The sequence below is a fragment of the Abrus precatorius genome, unplaced genomic scaffold (assembly GCF_003935025.1).
Source record: "Abrus precatorius isolate BTA unplaced genomic scaffold, Abrus_2018 Scaffold10, whole genome shotgun sequence".
In the NCBI taxonomy this organism is placed as follows: Eukaryota; Viridiplantae; Streptophyta; class Magnoliopsida; order Fabales; family Fabaceae; genus Abrus; species Abrus precatorius.
In genome coordinates, this window is record NW_020874292.1 from 25,937,381 (window position 1) to 25,957,211 (window position 19,831).

The following is a 19,831-nucleotide window of genomic DNA, read 5'->3' on the forward strand; positions in this document are numbered from 1 at the left end:
ATTTCACTATGTCATGAATGTCATAGTTCAACCCATTCAAAAAATAAGTCATTGTTACTTCTCTTTCTTTAAATACATTAGCTCTTGTCATGACAACTTCCATTTCTTTGTAATAGTCATCAACACTTTTTACACTTTTCCTCAAGCCTTGAAGTTTTGTATTAAGCTCTCTATTATAGTATATAGGAACAAGTCTCCTACGCATTAAATTCTTCATTTCAATCCATGTATTTATAGGCTGCTCGTCATATCTCCTTCGCTCCCTTTGAATTTGATCTCATTACATCAAAGCATAGTCATGAAACTCTAGAGAAGCCACCTTTACTTTCTTTACTTCATTATAATTATGGCATGAGAATACTTACTCTATTTTCAATTCTTACTCTAAGTATGCTTCAACATCATTCCTTCCATGAAAACTAGGAATCTTTATTTTAACTCCACTAATCCTTTCATTTTCTCTTACTCTTCTATCTTCTTCTCTTCTCCTCCTTTCATTCCTCCTTTCTCTATTATCTCTCCTTCTATCATACATCTTCTCTTCATCATCTTTTATATTTCTTCTTTCTCTTGAAAATTTTCTAGAATCTCCATGGGCATGTAAAGAACTCTCTTCATCATCTTTTATATTTTTTCTTTCTCTTGAAAAATTACTAGAATCTCCATGGGCATGTAGAGAACGATCACGTGACCGCTTTTTTACATTATTTGTCAAAGTCTCTTGAATATTCTTTATTACTTCATTTTAGCTTTCAAACATTCTTTCAAATCTTTATTTTCACTCAGTAGATGTTCACTCGTGTTTCATTCTAAATTGGCTCTTGTGTAAGGATTTTTTTCTTGCTTTTTTTTCCCTCAAGTGTTCTCAAGAGTTCTTAAGGAAGTCAACTTTCAATCCACACAATCAACCAAAACTAAGAGACAATCAATTAACAAGAAATAAGTGAAGTCAATAAAAGAAAACTCTAAAAAAAAACTAAGAAAGCTAACAATATAATAATAAAAAAAGACTAACCAAGAAATTAGCACACTAAAAAATAAAATGTAAATAAGACAAAAATAGAAAATTTAAAAAAAATTATGTAACGTTAAATAACAACCAAATTTTTTTTGGTATGGAATCAATGATAAACCAAGCAAAAACAAATTGAAATTGCAAGAAATACGTCAAAAACTCACTTTTGTGTGTTGTAATTTTTTTCTCTTTTCTTATAATATTTTTTTATCTTTTTTTTCAATGAGCGTTACGTGAACAATGTGCGATGAACAATACTAGGTGAACAATAATCATGAACATTACCTTTTCATCTAATTTTAACCAAAGTTTTTTATACCAATTGATGACAATTACAATCTATATTGCCGAATTAAACGATCTTGAATTGAATTTCACACAACAAAATCAAAATTATTCGGGCACAAATAGGAATTAAAACAAGAAGAAAATTAATAAAAGTGAAAATAGAATAAAGGTGGAAAATGGCGCCACAATCGTAAAATTGATAAGCCAAGGAACGATCGCCACAAAAGTCTTAGCCTCTTGATAAAATCAAAGAAAATTGACTCACTCAAGAACCTAGAGTCACACACTCTCACAAGAGTGTTCAATCTCAAATTATATTCAAAACTAATTAAAAGTGTGTATACAATAGCATATATATGTCTAACGCTCATGAACCAACATAAACACAATCCTAACGGGCTTCATGTAGCAACAAGCTCAAATTTAAATAAACTAAATAAAATAACAAGATTTTATCCTAAATAAAAATTCAAAATAAGTAATGACTAATATTAAAATAAATAAACTAAACATAGCAATTAAATCCTTATGGAGCACATTGGAGTACAAGTTTTCTAAGCATATATAATTGACCATTTTGGACTCTTCTAACACCAAATTGGGCTCTCTAAGTCTCTCTTTATCTTCTCTGTCTTTATCCTTATCATTGGTCCTTGAAACTTTTTCAATGCCTTTAAGATTTTATCTTCAATGGATCTTCTTTAATTCTCATTAGATGATGTCTAATATCGTATCATTAATACTTTTTGTGTGGATATAGAGTACTCGTTAGGATTTAGATTATTTTATTAATATTGTAATTATGTAAATTTAAGTTATGATGTATTTTTAGTAGTGATTTGTAAATATTAAACTTTTATACATGAATAAAATTTAGTATATATATATATATATATATATATATATATATTCTTTACTATTGAAACATAATTTTAAATATAGCAAATTGTAACATATATATATATATATATATATATATATTTTCTTTTATTCTGAATATCTTTGCATTTTTCGTAAATTGAATCATGCAAAAGAAATTTTAATTTTTACATTTTCATATTATATGTATAAGAACTTTATTTTATTTTCCATATCTTGTTATAAAAATTTTCTTTTACCTAAAATTAAATTAAGAAATTAAGGATATTAGACTATGCCTTTCCACGTGAAATAATGTTCAAGAACTCCTAGTTCTATCAAATTGCATTTATTTACTCTTTTTCTCACTACAATTAAAAAAAAAACATTAAAGAATGATTTCTCATCATTTTGTAGAGAAATTCATACTGTTCTAACAAGTACTGTCAGGCAAAGTGGATGCATTTAGAATGATTAAACTTGAGTTTGTATGTCTTAAATTTTAAATTTCTTCTTTAGTAAATTTTTTATTACAAATCAAAACTGATTCTTTATTAATTGTGTTGGTTTGAGTGAAAGTAACTAGAGTCTCTTACACACATAATTCTATAATGAAGATTGAAATTTATATGTATGAATTTTTTTTTAAAAAAAATAATTACTCTTAATGTATAAGAAAAATCATATATTAATGAAAAAAAATACATAAATTAAGATTACCTTTGTCATCATTTTTATTTAATAAAAATTATTATTATTTATTAATAGAGGGTGTATTGTATATTAATATAAATTCATAATATTTATATTATTGTTTAATTTTTGTCAAACAAAAAGATCTAAACAAAGATAAACCCAATTTTTAACCTTTAGTATATATCACATTCTTTAGTGCAAGAATATTCCAGAGCTAACAAAGTTGCAATGATAGCCTTTTTTTGACACCAAACATTATTATAAAGGTAATTTTAATAATAGTTTTTATATTTATTTTTTAACATTTTTATCTTATTTTTTGGTTAAATCTTTTATTTTTTTAATTCTCTTTCTATTTTTTCTTTTTTTATCTATCTATTTCACGCCCAAAATAAGACGTGCAACAATCATTTTCTTTCTAACAAATCCTAATTAAAGCTCTCCCTACACAGTAAGTATGGATCGCATCATGATGTACAAGACCTTACACAATTAAGTCATCCATTGCTTTCACCTTTTACATGAATGAACAATAAAGATGTACGCCTAATATAGTTAATGGCCCACAACACTTTTAACTAACAATAATTTCTGAGTATATTATATATTAATATTGTTGATTTGTCGCAGCTGTGTTTAATTAAGAACAAATATTTGTGGTCTCGATTATATATCTGTAAATAAAAAGTTATTACTTTAGTTCTCCATTTTTCAACTAAATAACGGTACATTTAGAGTAAAAATTTTAAAGAAATTTTTATACGAAAACAAATTAATATAAAAAATAAATATTTTTTTATAAATTAGAAACAACTTATTCTTTTTTATTTTTTTAAAAGATCTAAAAAACATTTTGTTTAATTTCTTTAAAATTTTAAAAAATAAATTATTTTTAACTTGTGAAAAAAATTTATTTACTTTTTATGATAATTTTTTCCATAAAAACTTCTCTAAAAATTTATCTAGATACTTTTTTTTTGGTCATATCTAATAGGTAAAAATAACAATGAAGAGAAGAAAGTAAAGGTGTATATGATACAAATAAATAGAAAACAGAAATATAGATTATACCACGAGGAAGGCTTAAGACTTGGTCATTCTGTAGCAAAATGCAACATTTTAAACACGTACGAAAGGTACAAAGACAGCAAAATTTTTTGTATAATCTGTAGATTCTAACACTTTGTAACCCTTCTAAATTTGATAAGCATTTCTTGTTGCCTGAAGTCTAATCTGCCTATTGAATTTCTGAATAAACTCCTCTACCCTCCTATTAAGTTCCTCATTTGACATAGTAGAAAACTCATTTTCTTCCTCTACATTAGCAGAAACCTTCATAGTCTCTGATCTTTGCACCTTGTTCATCTGCTCCTCATTCACGACATGCTTGGCTCTATTGTGTCTATCAGATTTACTTCGCCGGTAAATTCTTGCAGGGATTGCGTTCTCCTTAAATTCTTCTTTATATCCATCATCTACTTGCAAGTGAAGTGTGGACCTTTTTCCATTGGAGCTCTTACTAGGTTTCTTAGGTTGATTTATTGCCACAATTTCAAGTACACGTTCAGGGATATTCTGATCACTACTCTGATCAGAGATAGATTCTTTCTTCTCCTCTGACAACTCAGCACCCAACTCTTGTTTGGGATCAATGCATTGTTTATCAACTTGTTCATCATCTTTGTGGACATAGTTTCTCGCTATTGCTTGACTATGCTTTACATACTCTTGATAGAAATCTTGTTTCTGTTTGGACGAAGAGAATGCTCCATAGTCAGCAGCAATGATGAGGATGAGAGTGTTGGACATGAAAAACCAAAAGACGTTGTTGTTTAAGAGAGCATAGGGAGATAGGTTGAAGGTATAGAAGACACATACGTAGATGAAAAGGAAGAAGATAGAGGCAAAGAAAGATAGGCTCGTTGCTTTATGGGTATGATGATCTTTTGGTTTGTAGTATTTCATGTAATCTTCCTCTAGATAGGGTGGTTTGGCCATGCTAGAGGCTAGAGAAGTGACAGGAGTGTAAAGCTTGTGGTGAGGCTTATTAGAGTGTGTTTATAAAATTGAGATTTGGTGGGAGTTCCAAATGAGTCGTGTAGAGTTTATATATGTGTTTGATAGATGATTGAGTATCAAATGATTAATCCCGTACAAGTACAAAAATACCCTTGCCTCTCTCTCGTGGCAGGTTTTCTTTCTTCTTGATCCTTTGAACAATGATCATATAAAATATGAACAAAAATGTGCCAGCTAATTTTATGAATAATTTAAACCTTATGATGTGTTTGAGTTGAATCTTGGCTTCATCAGTATTTGTTGGAATTTCTTTTACAAAACAACATAAACATGATATGCCACATATGCAACTATCTTAATAATTTTAGTTATGTTAAGCAGACAAATATACGCACTAAATTCACGGAGATGAATATCATAATTCAACTATATCACAAGAGAAGAAAAATTATAGGTACAATTGGCATGATATCTATAAAATATATATAAAAAAAATATGAGTTTAACTATATCAAAATGGACAGGATACCTTTTGGTCTCTAGTTTTTGGTTTTCTTTCGGCTCAGTTTTCTCTCAATTATTTTACATGATAGCTATGCAAATTAAAAACTATTGTGCATGAAAATGAAAAGAAAGGAAACAAGGGGAAGTCAAAATATCGTAAACGTCATGATAGGTTGGCATTGTTCAAGCGCATAGCAAAGTGTCCGCAAATTAAGTCTTCATTCAGCTCTAATGATTATCAGGTATATTTGATAAATAATTAATTTATTAATTCCTCAAACACATTCATATGCCAACAAAGCATCAAACCCAAACTTCATACGGCAAGCCGAAAAGTTATTTATATTAGTTGAGTTGATATTAAGTTGCTTCTTGCTTGTTTCATTATGATTGTATGGGTTTTATTAATTTATCCCTTTTTTAACGTTAGAATAAACAGAATCCTTTATGATGACTATACCCTATACCTAATCATATGGAAATATAAAGCTTGAAGAATTCTCTAGAATGTATACATGGAAAAGATTGATGAGCGTATAGTTTTGGATTTCATTATTCTTTCATTTCATATCTATATTAATTTGTCAGTTATACAATTCTCTATGATACTTTTTGTTTTCTATTGTTATTCAAATTTACATAATATGACAATTTTTATGTGTAAATTTATATGCAAATCCAAAGATTACAGGTAGAGCGAGATGAAAACCAAACTTCAATATCTTCTAACATTTGGTGGATGGCATCCTCCATTTAGTTATGTGGATAACTTCTGGAATTAATAAGGATTGAATTAGCTCACGAACTTTCCATTCATATTTAATCTGTCTTAGTAAGAAAATAATTATCCAATATTCAACCCAATTTTCCGTTCAAAAAGAAAATAGAAATACTCCCTAAGAAACGATCAACGCTATGATTTTGTAGTACGTATAGTAGCTAGTCGTGCTGAAAGTGAAACTAATATATGATTGAACCAAATGTCTAAACGTGTGTGAATTTGATGAGCTGCTTATAGACACTTGTGCGATGAAACGAAATTTTAAGATTCCTATGAATGATAAATAAGATGACTAGTTATAGATGCTGTCTAGCTAGGTGTATCTTTATCCGCAGGATTTTTGAATTATGACAAATAAACAAAAACCAAAAGCCAAGCAATCATTTACAAAAGTCTGCGTAACTCTTGCTAGTTTTGGGCAATATAATGGTCTTTGTGGGTCCTTTCCAACAACTATTTTGGTTTGTGTAAGATTCAAAGTTTAACACATGTAGCATGGAACCTTAAAATGCCTCACAAGTGGCAATTCCTCCTTGAGCAGCTCCTGGGCTTTGGGTCCCAACAGGGTTTCATTTATCGCGTGTGGCAAACACCCTAATTTCAATTGAGTTTAATTTCAGACAATTTTTTTTTTTTGAAGTTTAATATTTTGACAAAAAAGAAGAAGTTTAAATATAGTTAGAGCTAATAACGAGATAGTGACTTCAGATTGTGTGGTACATATATTTTAAAATTTAAATCCAAAATTCATGGTAATTAAAGTTGATGGATTTGTGGCATACAGGCTTAATGCTTTCGCCATACTTTTGCTTAGTAAAATACGTTAAAATTTAACATATTTTATAGGATTAAACATATTTTTAATCCTTATGTTTTAATGAATTTTTATTAATTTCTACTTTTAAATTTTTTGTTTTAGTCAAACTAAAAACTAACACGTGATAGTATCTTAATAAACTAGATCAATATTAAGGATTAAAAATAAAATTTTATTAAAGAACATGGATTATAAAAATTTCTTTAAAGGATTAAAAAAAAATTTATAAAAATATGAGAACCAAAAATATATTTATTATTATTAATTAAAAATTATAAAATTTGGTAAATCTAACTCTAATTTGATAAATTTAATCAATAATTTTATAATTTTTAATATTTTAACGAATAATAAAAAAGTGATGAAGAAGAATATTGGAGAGTTTGTTGTTACCAATTTTTTTAGTTTAATTTGGGCCTGATTTTGCAAAACACTGGATCTTCTGAAATTGAGTGATGAACTTAGTCGTATATATTGATTTAATTAAATATGACAATGTTAGGGAACAAGAATTCGTGGGATACAACATTGGGAAAAGCGTTGTCATTTTAGAATTGGTCAATTATATCTTTCTTGCGTGATCAAATCATCTTAAAGATTGAGCATTAATTATAAAAATATGTTTAATAGAGTTTTGTAGTAACTGGAGGAACACTCCAAAGACAGGCAGATTAAGACGGGGTTTCGTCTGTTTCGTTGATGTTTACTCTATTATATCACTCAAAAGGAGGCCATATGATTATGGTTTTGTCTCTAACATCTAAATTATGAACTTCTGTTCAAATTCATCAACATATAATTTTTAAATCGAAGAATATTGAAATTATTAAAAAAAAATGAATTTAATTAGATCTGATTCACAATTAATTTTGTGTTTGAAATTTAATTAAAAATGATTTTAAGAAAGATTTCGTTTTCATGTTTGCCTTGAACAGGCTTGCAAATTGATTAGCTAGTTAGGAAAGGGGAAATCAAGCACGGTTTCGAGCTTGAGCTCTGCTCAGAACTAAATTCATTTTGTTTTTGACTACATCAAAGATTCTGGAAATTTTGAAATGATAATTTCATCCACAAAATTTATTTTTAATGAGTGGGTAAAAAAATTTACCCATTAAATGAATTTCGATAATTGTCATAAAAAATTACAGGTATGAATTGGTATATTCACTTTACCCTATGTATGTGTTTTTTATAAAACGATTCATGAATATTTAAATTTTTTTAGTTATAAGTTAACTAGGTTTATAATTTTAACTAACGATTATATTTTATTATTTTTATAATTAATTTTAATTAAAATGACATTTATTTTTTTAGTTTGTAGAAAAAAATATGCATTAAAAGAACATTTTATTTAACTAAAACACAAGTGTAATGGAGGTAGTATGTGTAAGTACCCGTTGACTCATTAATTATAGATACCATTAAGTTTCTTGCACACTATTGTGATCCTTAAAATACACTGATGGTGGCATCTTAAGGCTTTACAACAATCAACCATTTATGAAATTGTCGTAATCTGTTTCTTCTTCTTTTCTTTTCTTTTTTTTTTCTCTCGTAAATTCATGTAAGACCATTATGAGTGTGTATATATAATTATGCGTAGGACACTAAATAATGAGCAATTCAATACAGCTACACATACATATCTTTGATCATTTCCCCCTGCCTCCCTGAACCCATTCCCATCTCATCCACTCTCTAATACATCAAGAAAGCCCATTCTATTCTCATTCTTATTCATCAACTACGTTAGCAGTACATAATATTCATTAATAAGTTCAATAGAGTAAGAAATTTAAGAAACAAGTTATAGTAATAATACGGACATGTTAAGTTCAATTTTATATTATTATTAGAAAAGAGAATCATTTTTGCAAAAATTATTTTTGAATAACTTATTAGTAGTAGTAGTGCGAGTTTGAATTTAAAATTGTTCTTATCTTTATCATCTTTTGTTAAAATGTAACTTTTAATAGATAAAACACTTGCAAGAGGAGTGGAGAGATGACTTAGCCTTCATATAAATATATGTGATGTCAATCCTAATAGCTTTTCCATCACGAATCATAAATAAAACGTAGGAACATATACTCTTGACAAGTCAATCTCATTTAATAAGATCCTTGAATGTATATAAATCACTTTTTGCTTATACTTTATATATATATAATATGGATTATTGATTTATTTTTAAAAAATTTATACTTAATTATATTTTTAATTTATTTAATTTAAATTAAGTGTAATTGTAATTTTATAAGTTTTTTTCCTGTTGTTAATCTCTTTTCTTCCTAAAATCCTCAAATTCGTATATTTTACTCAAAATCTCATAAGTTAAATTAATTAAATTTCTTAAAATTGTATTTAATTAACATAGTTTGATAATTATATTTTATAGGTTTATTATATCCTTTAATATACATATTATTCTGTGAGAGAAATGGAGGGAGCTTAGGTTACTAGCAACTAAGATAAAATAATATAATGTATTTAGTTTATTAGATATGTTTTAATAAATATAATTTTTTAATTGTATCATGTTATTATAAAGGTTTCATATTTTATTATTTTTTTTGCTATTATTTCTATAAATCTTACCTTTAAAGAATTAGTCGAATAAAGCAAATAGATTTTTTTTTCAGTTAGATAAATATCCATTATGTATAGGTGTTTTTTTTTAGTTTAAAAGATTTTTTATACGTACTTTTAACATAAAATTTATTCCGTTACTAATTTTTTGTAAAAAAAATATCCATAATAACTTATGATTAGGAGCATTACCTCCTTGGATCCAACTCAACAAAATCTATTTGTTTTAGTTTTTTAATGAAAAGAAGTAATTTTTCATAATTATAACTAAATAAAAAATAATTTAATTGTTTGTTTAAAAATAAATTATTTATATACATTATGAAAAAAAGGAATTTTAAAAAACACTTAAACCAAAAAAAAGTACACGTATGATAAACTCTAAAATTAATGAGAATTTAACTATTGATGTTTTAATTAATAGTTATTAGTATATCTTATTATTCAGAGTACATTATTTCTCTCATTTTAGAGAAAAGATATTCATTAAATGGGGCTCTTTGTTACTGCAAACTTTCCATTTTATTTAGTTAATCTTATTATCATTGTCTCTTTGCCATTACATTGATAATCTTGTTTATTGATATCCTATAAACGTTAATTTCTCATCTCCAATAAACTACTTTTATCTTCATCAACAAAATTATTGAGTTGAGTATGTATTGAAAGGCTTTGTGAGTTTAACTCCAGTCACAGGTTGTCATTAAATGTAAACTTAACCCCTAAAATTAACAACCCCAAATTATAATCTCACGAAATTGCGTAAGATATTGGATCACTTCCATGCTAAGAAGCATAAATATGATTACATGCATATATGATGGCCTTGAATGGATCTCTAACCAAGATTACTGATCACTACTTACCAAACTGAAGGCTCATGCACCGGGCAACAATCTTATATTTTATAAAACAAATTAATGATCGATGTAACTAGAATAATTAATTAAAATAATTGGAGATAACCAACATAAAATCATATTAGGTTAAATCTATATTTACAAAATGAATGGTAAAAACTCGTCCTTCAACTCAATAACCTGCTTGTAAAGAACATTCTCGATCGGGATATTCGAATGAAAATGACGAGTGCGTAAATCGGCCATGAAATATCAGCCATAGTCAAGTTTTTTTCAATTAATATTGAAAGAGTGTTGTTAATGCTTTGTATGCCTAGTGGCATGTAGTGTGCATGATTTGCGCAAAAATGCTGTAACACTTGCCGGGGGAATGTGTACCCCAGAGCCCTGGATTCATCTTATTGATCCCACCTCTTTATTTCTGTTTTGGAATTGTCTGTGCCACATGCATGATCTTTCGCACTTCATTGTAATCTCTACTAGTCAAATGATAATACCCATTTTCTTTTCTTTTCTTTAGAATGGAAGTGCATGGAGGTGAAGTTTAGCATGGACCACTTTGCAAGTGAGCCATGCAGGTGGACCACTCATATATGAATGCGTGTATAAGGCTTGCCAAGTTTTCATTATTTCTTTTTGAAAAACGATTTTCTCAACTTTGAGAGTGAGAACAATTAAACAAATATAAAGAAAAATCAGGCAATGAATAATATGATAAAACAAATAAAAAAAGAAATAAAAAGATAAAAGAGACAAGAATTAATGAGTTATAAGGAAAAACCCGTTACATTTAATCTTGTTATACTTTTTATGTTTAGTGTTAATATATTCAGATATTAAATTTGAAAATTTAGTTATGTCTAAATCTTTTAAAATTTTGATTAGCAAAAAAAATCTTTTAAATTTTGAAAAATTCGTTGCAAATTTTAAAAGAAACATCGTAAGCATTATTTAAGGCACGCCTTACTATTTTATTTTATTTTATTTGGATTGGCCAAACCTAAAAATTTAGTTAAAAATATTTTTTGTATTAGATTAACATATTAATTTAAAATAAGATAATAAGCCTAATTTATATATAAATTAGTGATCTTAAAAGTTTCTTGAACAACTTAAATTTGGGTTTTTAATTAAAAATATTTTATTAAAAATTTAATATATTTAATAAATAAACTTCATTTTATTTATGGGGATATAGATTGGACCCCAATGAGTTATCTGATTTATTTTCATCTCTATTTGACAAAGCTTTGCCTTTTAAAAAAAATAAAAATCTTATAGTGGGTTTCGTAACACAAGCTTGTAATTTACATAGATGTTTATAACTTCTTCCTTTTTCTTTTTTCTTTTAATCAAGATAGTAGCGGTATTTGGTAAATTAAGAATAAAAATAACTTACAAACTTTTGAAAACTAACTTATAACAAATTATTTTAAGTAATATTTGACTTCTTGAAAGTTAACTATTAATATTTTTTTTACACTTAACTTTTTAAATAATTATATTTATATTAAATAATTTTAAATTTTTTAGTCATTTAACAATTTCAATTATTTATACAGTTAACTTACTAAATAAATTCAATTTAAATAATTAATTATAAAATTTTTTGCCACAAATTATAGGGTGCATTTAGAAACTTAATTTTCAATAAGTTCTTTTTACCTGAATGTTTATGCCATTAAGTTAATCATAAATTTGATATTATTTTAAAAAAATCACTCTGATAAAATATATTAACAAATTTATTAAAATAATTGAAAATAACTTATAAAAATTAGAAACTATTTTCATAATCCAGCTTTATCAAATGAAGCTTTAATTCGAGGCAAATATCAAGCATCCCAAGTTTTATGAGTGAGAATCAATGGCAGCAAAAATCCTAAAATAATTGTCGATGGAAATGTATGATTTTTTTTATTCATTTTCATTTTTCTATGAAAAACAAAACCACATATTCAGAAAACTATTGACTAGAAGTTGATTATTAAGTTCCAAAAAATGATCTCGAGCATTCTCAATATTTTAGCTACATGAATTGAATCGAATTACTTCTTCTGTTACTTCATCTGAGTAGTTGTGCATATTGGTAAATTTTGGAGTAATCTCCATCTTCGTATGTTATGGTAATTTTTGTTTCCTTCATGCAACTCTCAAGTTACCTAGTGTTTCTTTGCTGCAAAGTCCCAATTTGTTTACCATGACTTCCTGAATTGGGTTCCTCATGATGTTGTCTTTTGAGAACTTTTATATCAACGATTCAACATTGCAAATAATAAGCTCTACATTCTACATACTACAAAGTACAAACAAATATCGTATTTATATGATTGAGTGCATAGAGAAGAATCCTAGTATCCTACATGAGTCACAATGAAATCAAATATTCTGAAACGGGGAATCAAATCCCAATTATCTTCCCTTCCCTTGCTCTTGGGCCTTAATGCATTAGTTACCCGTTTATTGAAGCCCAAACTAACAGAAATATTAGTCGTACTAGAGATAGAAATATTATTGCTGTTAAATAATAGAGAAATCACACGTCTTAAAGAACATATAATGAGAAATGTCTTTGTTGTCTATGATTAAGATTCTATTTTATTATATAAAATAATATTTGAAAAATTAATATTAAGGAGTGAATTAAGAAAATAAATTATTTAAACATGTTTATGTTTATTAATTTGATATGAAGTGTCAAAATTCAAAACTTATTTAGATTGGAATTGACTAACTTGAAAACTAGTACTTGAGAACAATAAAAAATATACAAAAATAATAAATAATAAGGATGTTATGTGAGATACTTGATGCATGAGATTATGTAAATCACATAATTTATTGAGAAAGAATTTATCAATTCTAGTTTTAAAGTGAGTATTTGCTGTATAGAGAATTGGAATTGTAAGGGTAAATGATTTAAATAATATTAATTTAAAAAATAATTACTAAAATAAAATAAAAAGTTATTTCTTGGGGCAAATTTTTGCCACGTAAGCAGCAATTTCGTATTCAAATCAGATAAAATTATTTTTTTTAAAATTAATCATTTCGTCTAAAAGAAAGGCGAAACACTTAAGAAGATGACACGTGTCAATGATTTCACATCAATGAGAGACGAAACCACCACCATATGTCAACATTTATGTAATTCATCTTAAAAGAGGACAAAACTTTAGGATGTGGACACATGTGTGCATCTTGTTGATTTCATCCACATATGAGACGAAATGCATGTGGTTTCACCCATATTTGAGACGAAACTATTATTACTCGCTGGTCAACTCCCTTTCGCTGCCCTCTTTTATCACACAAATGAAGTATAAAATGGTAGTGCAGAACTCACGATAGCACATTGAAAGAAGAAGGGAAACATTGCTGGGAAATATTGCTGCACTTTTAAAGATTGGAAAAAAATTTAAGGTTAGTCAATTTTAAATATTTTTTTAGAAATTGTTATTAATAAATTATTAAAATGGAAATTTTTTAATTATTTAAAATAATAGAGGTAGTTAAAATGTATAAATATTTAATAAATATTTTTTGTGTATGTTAAAAACAAGAATTAATTTTTTAAATATTGTTAAATAAACTATAGAAGTAAGTAGATATTTGATATTAACTTGTTTAATAAGAAAGATGATGTTATATTTGGTGAGAATATTTATTTTATATATGTTGAAAAAACATTACATTTTTTGTAATATAAAATGATGTGAAAAATAATAGTATGTTTGTATGTGTTAATAATAATTTATTTTTATTATTTATATAAATAATTATAATTGTAAATTTTTATTGATATGTTTTTTTTTAAATAAATGCAGGATGAGTGAGATTATTATTATTGTATATTGGAATGAAAAAATTGTTGTTGGAAACAAATGTGTGACATTTGAAGGTAACAAAAAAATGATAAAGATAAAAAGAGGAATAAGTTTTATGAATTTAAAGAAAAAAATTCATGATAAATTAAATCTTAGTAATAATCATGTCATATCTAGAATTATTTGTCGGTTTACGGTTGATTCAAGCGCTAAACAATACAATGCATTGGATATATGTAATGATGAAGACATTGATTGTATGATTAGTGCGTATCAACAACAAAATATTACAACTGTTATTGAATTATATGTGGATATTGCATTTGGTGAGAGTTCAAGAGTTAGGTCAAATATGTTATACTTAAGCTTATCAATATCACCGCCTAACCTCATGAAAATGGAGAATATAAATGTTATAGAAGGTATAAATTATATTGTTCTTCCTTAATTTTAATTTATTTTTAATGACAATACATATTAAATAAGTGTATGTATTTTAAAGGATGTAGAGATTTATACAGCTATGAAGAGGAAGATGAAGAAGTCAATAATGAGGATGATGATAATGATGATGATGATATTGATGAAGGACATATTCTGTTAGATAGCTCGTCAGATACAGACGTTAGGGATGGCAATGGGTAAAGTACCCGATGGGTACCCGCAAAATCTACCCTCAACGGGTAGGGTATTTACCCGCTACACGGGTATGGGTATGGGTATGGGGAAATACCCGCAAATTTCCATGGGGATGGGGGCGGGTATGGGTACCTAAGTACCCACCCCGCCCCATACCCGCATATACTATTATTATTATTATTATTATTATTATTATTATTATGCTACTTATGTGAGGGAGGCCTTAACCCAAAAGCCCATAATGGGAAGGAATTAGGGTTAATACTTTATGTTACTCAAGGCTAGGTCTCTTTTATAATCATTGATAATTATATAATTATATGAGTTGCTCCACAATTTGCCTATCGAGAGTTGTGCTTTAGGAGTGTAACTTACAGAAAGATCTCACCATCACTTCTTATAGAATTCAGAGATCAAGTACAACAAATTTTGCAAGTCTTCAACAAGTAAGCTTAAAACTCTATTATAATTATTATTGATATTTCTAATTATTTTTTATTGTTCTAATTTCATATATTATAGTTTGAATAATTTTTTACTTATAATGGAGGAACTAATAATTTAAGAAAACAAGAATCTAACCTACTTTTATATTTTAGAAAGTTTTTGTGGATGCTTTTGTAAAATTTTGGTCAAGATAAAGATTTTACTATTTATTTTATATAATTTCATGTCTTATATTTTTTCTCAGTTCAGACTTCTTTTATAGGTCATATTTATTTTATTTTATAATACTATATTTTCAAAAAAATTTCTATGCAAAATAAAAGGTTGAGAAATTTAATATAAATATTTATGTTACTCAAATAAAAAAATGCATATTTAAATATATAAAAATCTATCTAATTAAATTTATTTTATAAGATTAACATAAAAATATATTTATCAATAAAGTAAACCATAAAAATAATTTTTTTTCATATTTTTAATAGAAAAATTTATTTACTATTTTATATCGTTTAACTAGACTAATACAATTTAATTATTATATAGTTGATATGCGATTAATTTTTTAAAAAAAATTATTTCTATATGAAACATACAAAATGTTTAGAAATTTAGTGATTAAAATTATGTGATATTATATTGACTTGGGTTAAATAAAATTTTTTATTTAAGTTCTTGCTTTTATATAGGTAATAACAAATGGAAAATGTACGTGAAATAACTCCTTCAAAGGAATCTGAAAGTAGCTCTTCTCCAATTATTTTCATTACTCCCACACAACCTGAAAATGTTCCTAAAAGTACACTTAATGATTCTGGATCGAGTGACAGTTCTGATATTAGAGATCAATCTCAATCCCAGTCTGATACACTTCCTATTTCGGTGGATGGAGATGATTGTGATGCAACTCATGATGAAAAAAAAAGGTGGATGGAGATGATAGATGTCGATTGTATGGAATCACTTTAAGAAAAAAATTATTAATGGGGAAGAAAAAGCTATATGCAATTATTGTAACAAGCAACTGACAGGTAGAAGATCAGATGGAACAAATCATTTGCATAAACACTTTCAAACTTGTAAGAGGAGGTCATATAAGGATATAAGACAATCAATCTTATTGAGAGAACAAAAGAAAGTAGACGGATCATCCACTTATTTGAGTAATTATCACTTTGATCCAGAACAATCTAGAAGAGATCTTGCTTCTATGATAATAATTCATGAGTATCCGCTTTCTATAGTAGACCATTTGGGGTTTAGAGCATATTCTGAAGGCCTCCAACCTTTATTCAAGGTTCCTAGTCGGAACACAATAAAAGGTGACATTATCAAAATATATCTGAATGAAAAGTTGAAGACTATGGGACTCTTAGAGAAGATTGGAAGTAAAATTGCTTTAACAACAGACATGTGGACAACTAGCAATCAAAAGAAAGGGTTTATGGCTATCACAGCTCATTACATTACTGATGATTGGGATATGCAAAGTCGCATATTGAGGTATAATTTTTGTGATCATTATATGATATATTCATTTAGTAATTATTTGCATTATTTCAATTTTTTATATATGTATATAATTTATTTTTACATTAATAGGTTTGTATATGTGGAATGTCCACATACAGCAGAAGCTCTGTCTAAAGTATTAGTTGAATGCATGCTAGATTGGAATATTGATAGAAAGTTATCTACCATCACTTTGGATAATTGTAGTACAAATGATTCTCTTGTTGGTTTGTTACTAAACAAACTTGATTGTTCTTCTCTTATGCTTGATGGTCAATTGTTTCATATGAGGTGTTGTGCACATATTCTCAATTTAATTGCTCAAGATGGTTTAAATATTCTTGGAGATGGTATAGAGAAGGTTAGAAGTAGTGTTGCTTTTTGGACAGCTACACCTAAAAGAGAACAAACCTTTAAAGAAGCAGCACGTCAAATCAAAGTTTCCATTACAAGGAAACTTGTACTTGATTGTAAAACAAGATGGAATTCTACTTATCACATGCTTGTTGTTGCATTGGCTTATAAAGATGTTTTTATTTGTTTGAAAACAAGAGAGCATATGTATACATGTATCCCTACAACAAATGACTGGGAAATTGCTAAAGAAATTTGTAGTAGGTTGGAAGTCTTTAATCGTGTGACTGAGATGTTTTCTAGGACACAATATCCTACAACAAATATTTTCTTCCCATTGGTTTGTAAAATAAAGTTATCTCTGCAATAATGGCAAATTTGTTCAATTGAGGCTATTAGAAATATGGCTACAAAAATGGTAACCAAATTTGAGAAATATTGGTCTGTTATACATGAAATCATGGGAATTGCCATTTTTTTGGATCCAAGATATAAATTAAAGTTGTTAGAGTACTTCTTTCCCAAGCTCTATGGAAGTTCATCTTCTTTTCAAATTAACAATGTGAAAAAATTATGCTACTTGTTGTTTGAAGATTATTAAGCTAAAGCCATGGGAATAGTAGAAAGTTCAACTGAAAAGTCTAATGAGACGGAAATAAATTTGGATATACTTAATGTTAACAATTTTTTAAGTGATTATGATTCATTTGTTAAAGATACAAATGATATGCAATCAAAGTCTGATTTGGATATCTACTTGGAAGAGAAGGTATTGCCTAGAAGTGCTAGTTTTGATATCCTTGGGTGGTGGAAATCAAATGGGATCAAATATCCAATATTGCAAAAAATTGCCAAGGATATTTTGGCCATCCCAATTTCAACCGTTGCTTCAGAGTCTACTTTTAGCACATGAGGTAGATTGTTGAGTCCTCATCGTTCTCGACTCCATGAAGATACTTTAGAAGCACTCATGTGCGCACAAAGTTGGCTGAAACATGAAAATGAAGGTATTGAATACTCTATTAATATATTTATTTAATTAAATATTTTTGTTAATTTTAATTTGATAGCTTAATTATTGATTTTCTTATTATGTACTTGTATGTTTTAGTTTCTATTGGTATTACTGGACCAAAGCAATATGTAAACTTGAAAGATAAACATTTACAGTCATTTGGAGAGTCTGATTCTGATGAAGAGGTAAAATAGCCTAACTATACTATTTTGACTTTATAATAAATAATTAACTAATGCTATTTTTTTAGGTCTTGCAGAGTGACAATACAGGAATATAAAAGTTTAGGAGTTGGTTGTTTTACAAGATCTTGAAGATTATGTGTGTAATTTTGTTTGATTTTTAAGTACTTTAGTTTAGAAAATTGATGTCTTAAGATACACTTAACACTTATGATCTTTGAATATTTATTTTGTATTTATACTTAAACTTTGTTCGGTAAAATTATATAAGCATATTTTTTTTATAACTGCTTTTTTTTCTTAGACATACGCGGGTAATAGGGGCGGGTATGGGTATGCGGGTACCCAGAGGGTACGGGTACGGGGACTAAAAGTACTACCCATGCGGGTATGGGGCTGGGTACGGGTATTTTTTTAAAATGCGGGTATGGGGATGGGTACTATAGTACCCTACCCATACCCTACCCATTGCCATCTCTAACAGACGTCAATGGTGATTTTGATTCAAACTTAAATTTAAAAAAAAAAATGTTGGAGGTAACATTTAAAGAGTATATTGATTATGTTATTTATTTTATTTTAATGATGAATAATTTATCTCAATATGTAGTTGTAGGTGAAATACCTTTTTGGAATGTAAGTTCACACTACAATTATATTAATTTGGACCACCCAGATGAAGAAATTAGTGAAGATATTTCATGGGTTATTGGAGATCCGTTATGTGTGGGTTCATTATTTGACTCGAAAGATGAAGTGAAAAATGCTTTAAAACAACGTGCAATGAGGATACATTAGAATTATTTTGTTGTTGAGTCAAAACTAACAAAGTTGCATGTGAGGTGTTTAAACTATAACAATGGTTGGCCATGGAGAATAAGAGCATCATTGCTTAAAAATTCAATAAAGTGAAAAATAACAAGGTGTGAGGGTAAGCATACATGTCTCAACCCTTCAATATCTCAAGATTATACCAAACTAAATTCAGATTTGATTTGTTCATGCATAATTGGTAAGTTTTGTATAATATTTGTTTTCGTGAAACCTTTTCTCAATAAACGTACTTAGTTCTTTTGTTGTGTTTTTTGTAGGTATGGTTAATCTTGAACCATCATTGCCTATAAGTCTAATTCAAGAAAGGATGACAAGTCAATTTGGATATAAAATTTCATACAAAAAAGCATGGAAGGCGAAACAAAAGGCGATTGTTAGAATATTTGGTAATTGGGATGAATCATATGCTACATTGCCAAGGTGGTTAGAGTACATGCAGTTTCATACTCTAGGATCTGTTTATAAGATTGAAACGAAACCATTTGTTGTTGGGCATCAAGAGGATAACAGATTTAGACTATTTGAGTGATTATTTTGATCGTTTTCATCAATGTAAGGAAGCATTCAATTGTTGCAAATCTATTGTTCAGG

The 19,831-nt window shown here is 27.6% G+C and overlaps 1 protein-coding gene across 1 annotated transcript; it reads right to left on the reverse strand.

Moving 5' to 3' along the window:
• Positions 1 to 4,051: 4,051 nt before the first annotated feature.
• Positions 4,052 to 4,855, reverse strand: LOC113852132. Its single transcript, XM_027482379.1, has one exon. It carries the CDS (start codon positions 4,853 to 4,855, stop codon positions 4,052 to 4,054), a length of 804 nt encoding a protein of 267 aa, XP_027338180.1.
• Positions 4,856 to 19,831: the final 14,976 nt, after the last annotated feature.

Coding starts and splice junctions, on each gene's coding strand:
- LOC113852132 (XM_027482379.1), bottom strand. CDS start 4,855: ATGGCCAAACCACCCTATCTAGAGGAAGATTACATGAAATACTACAAA.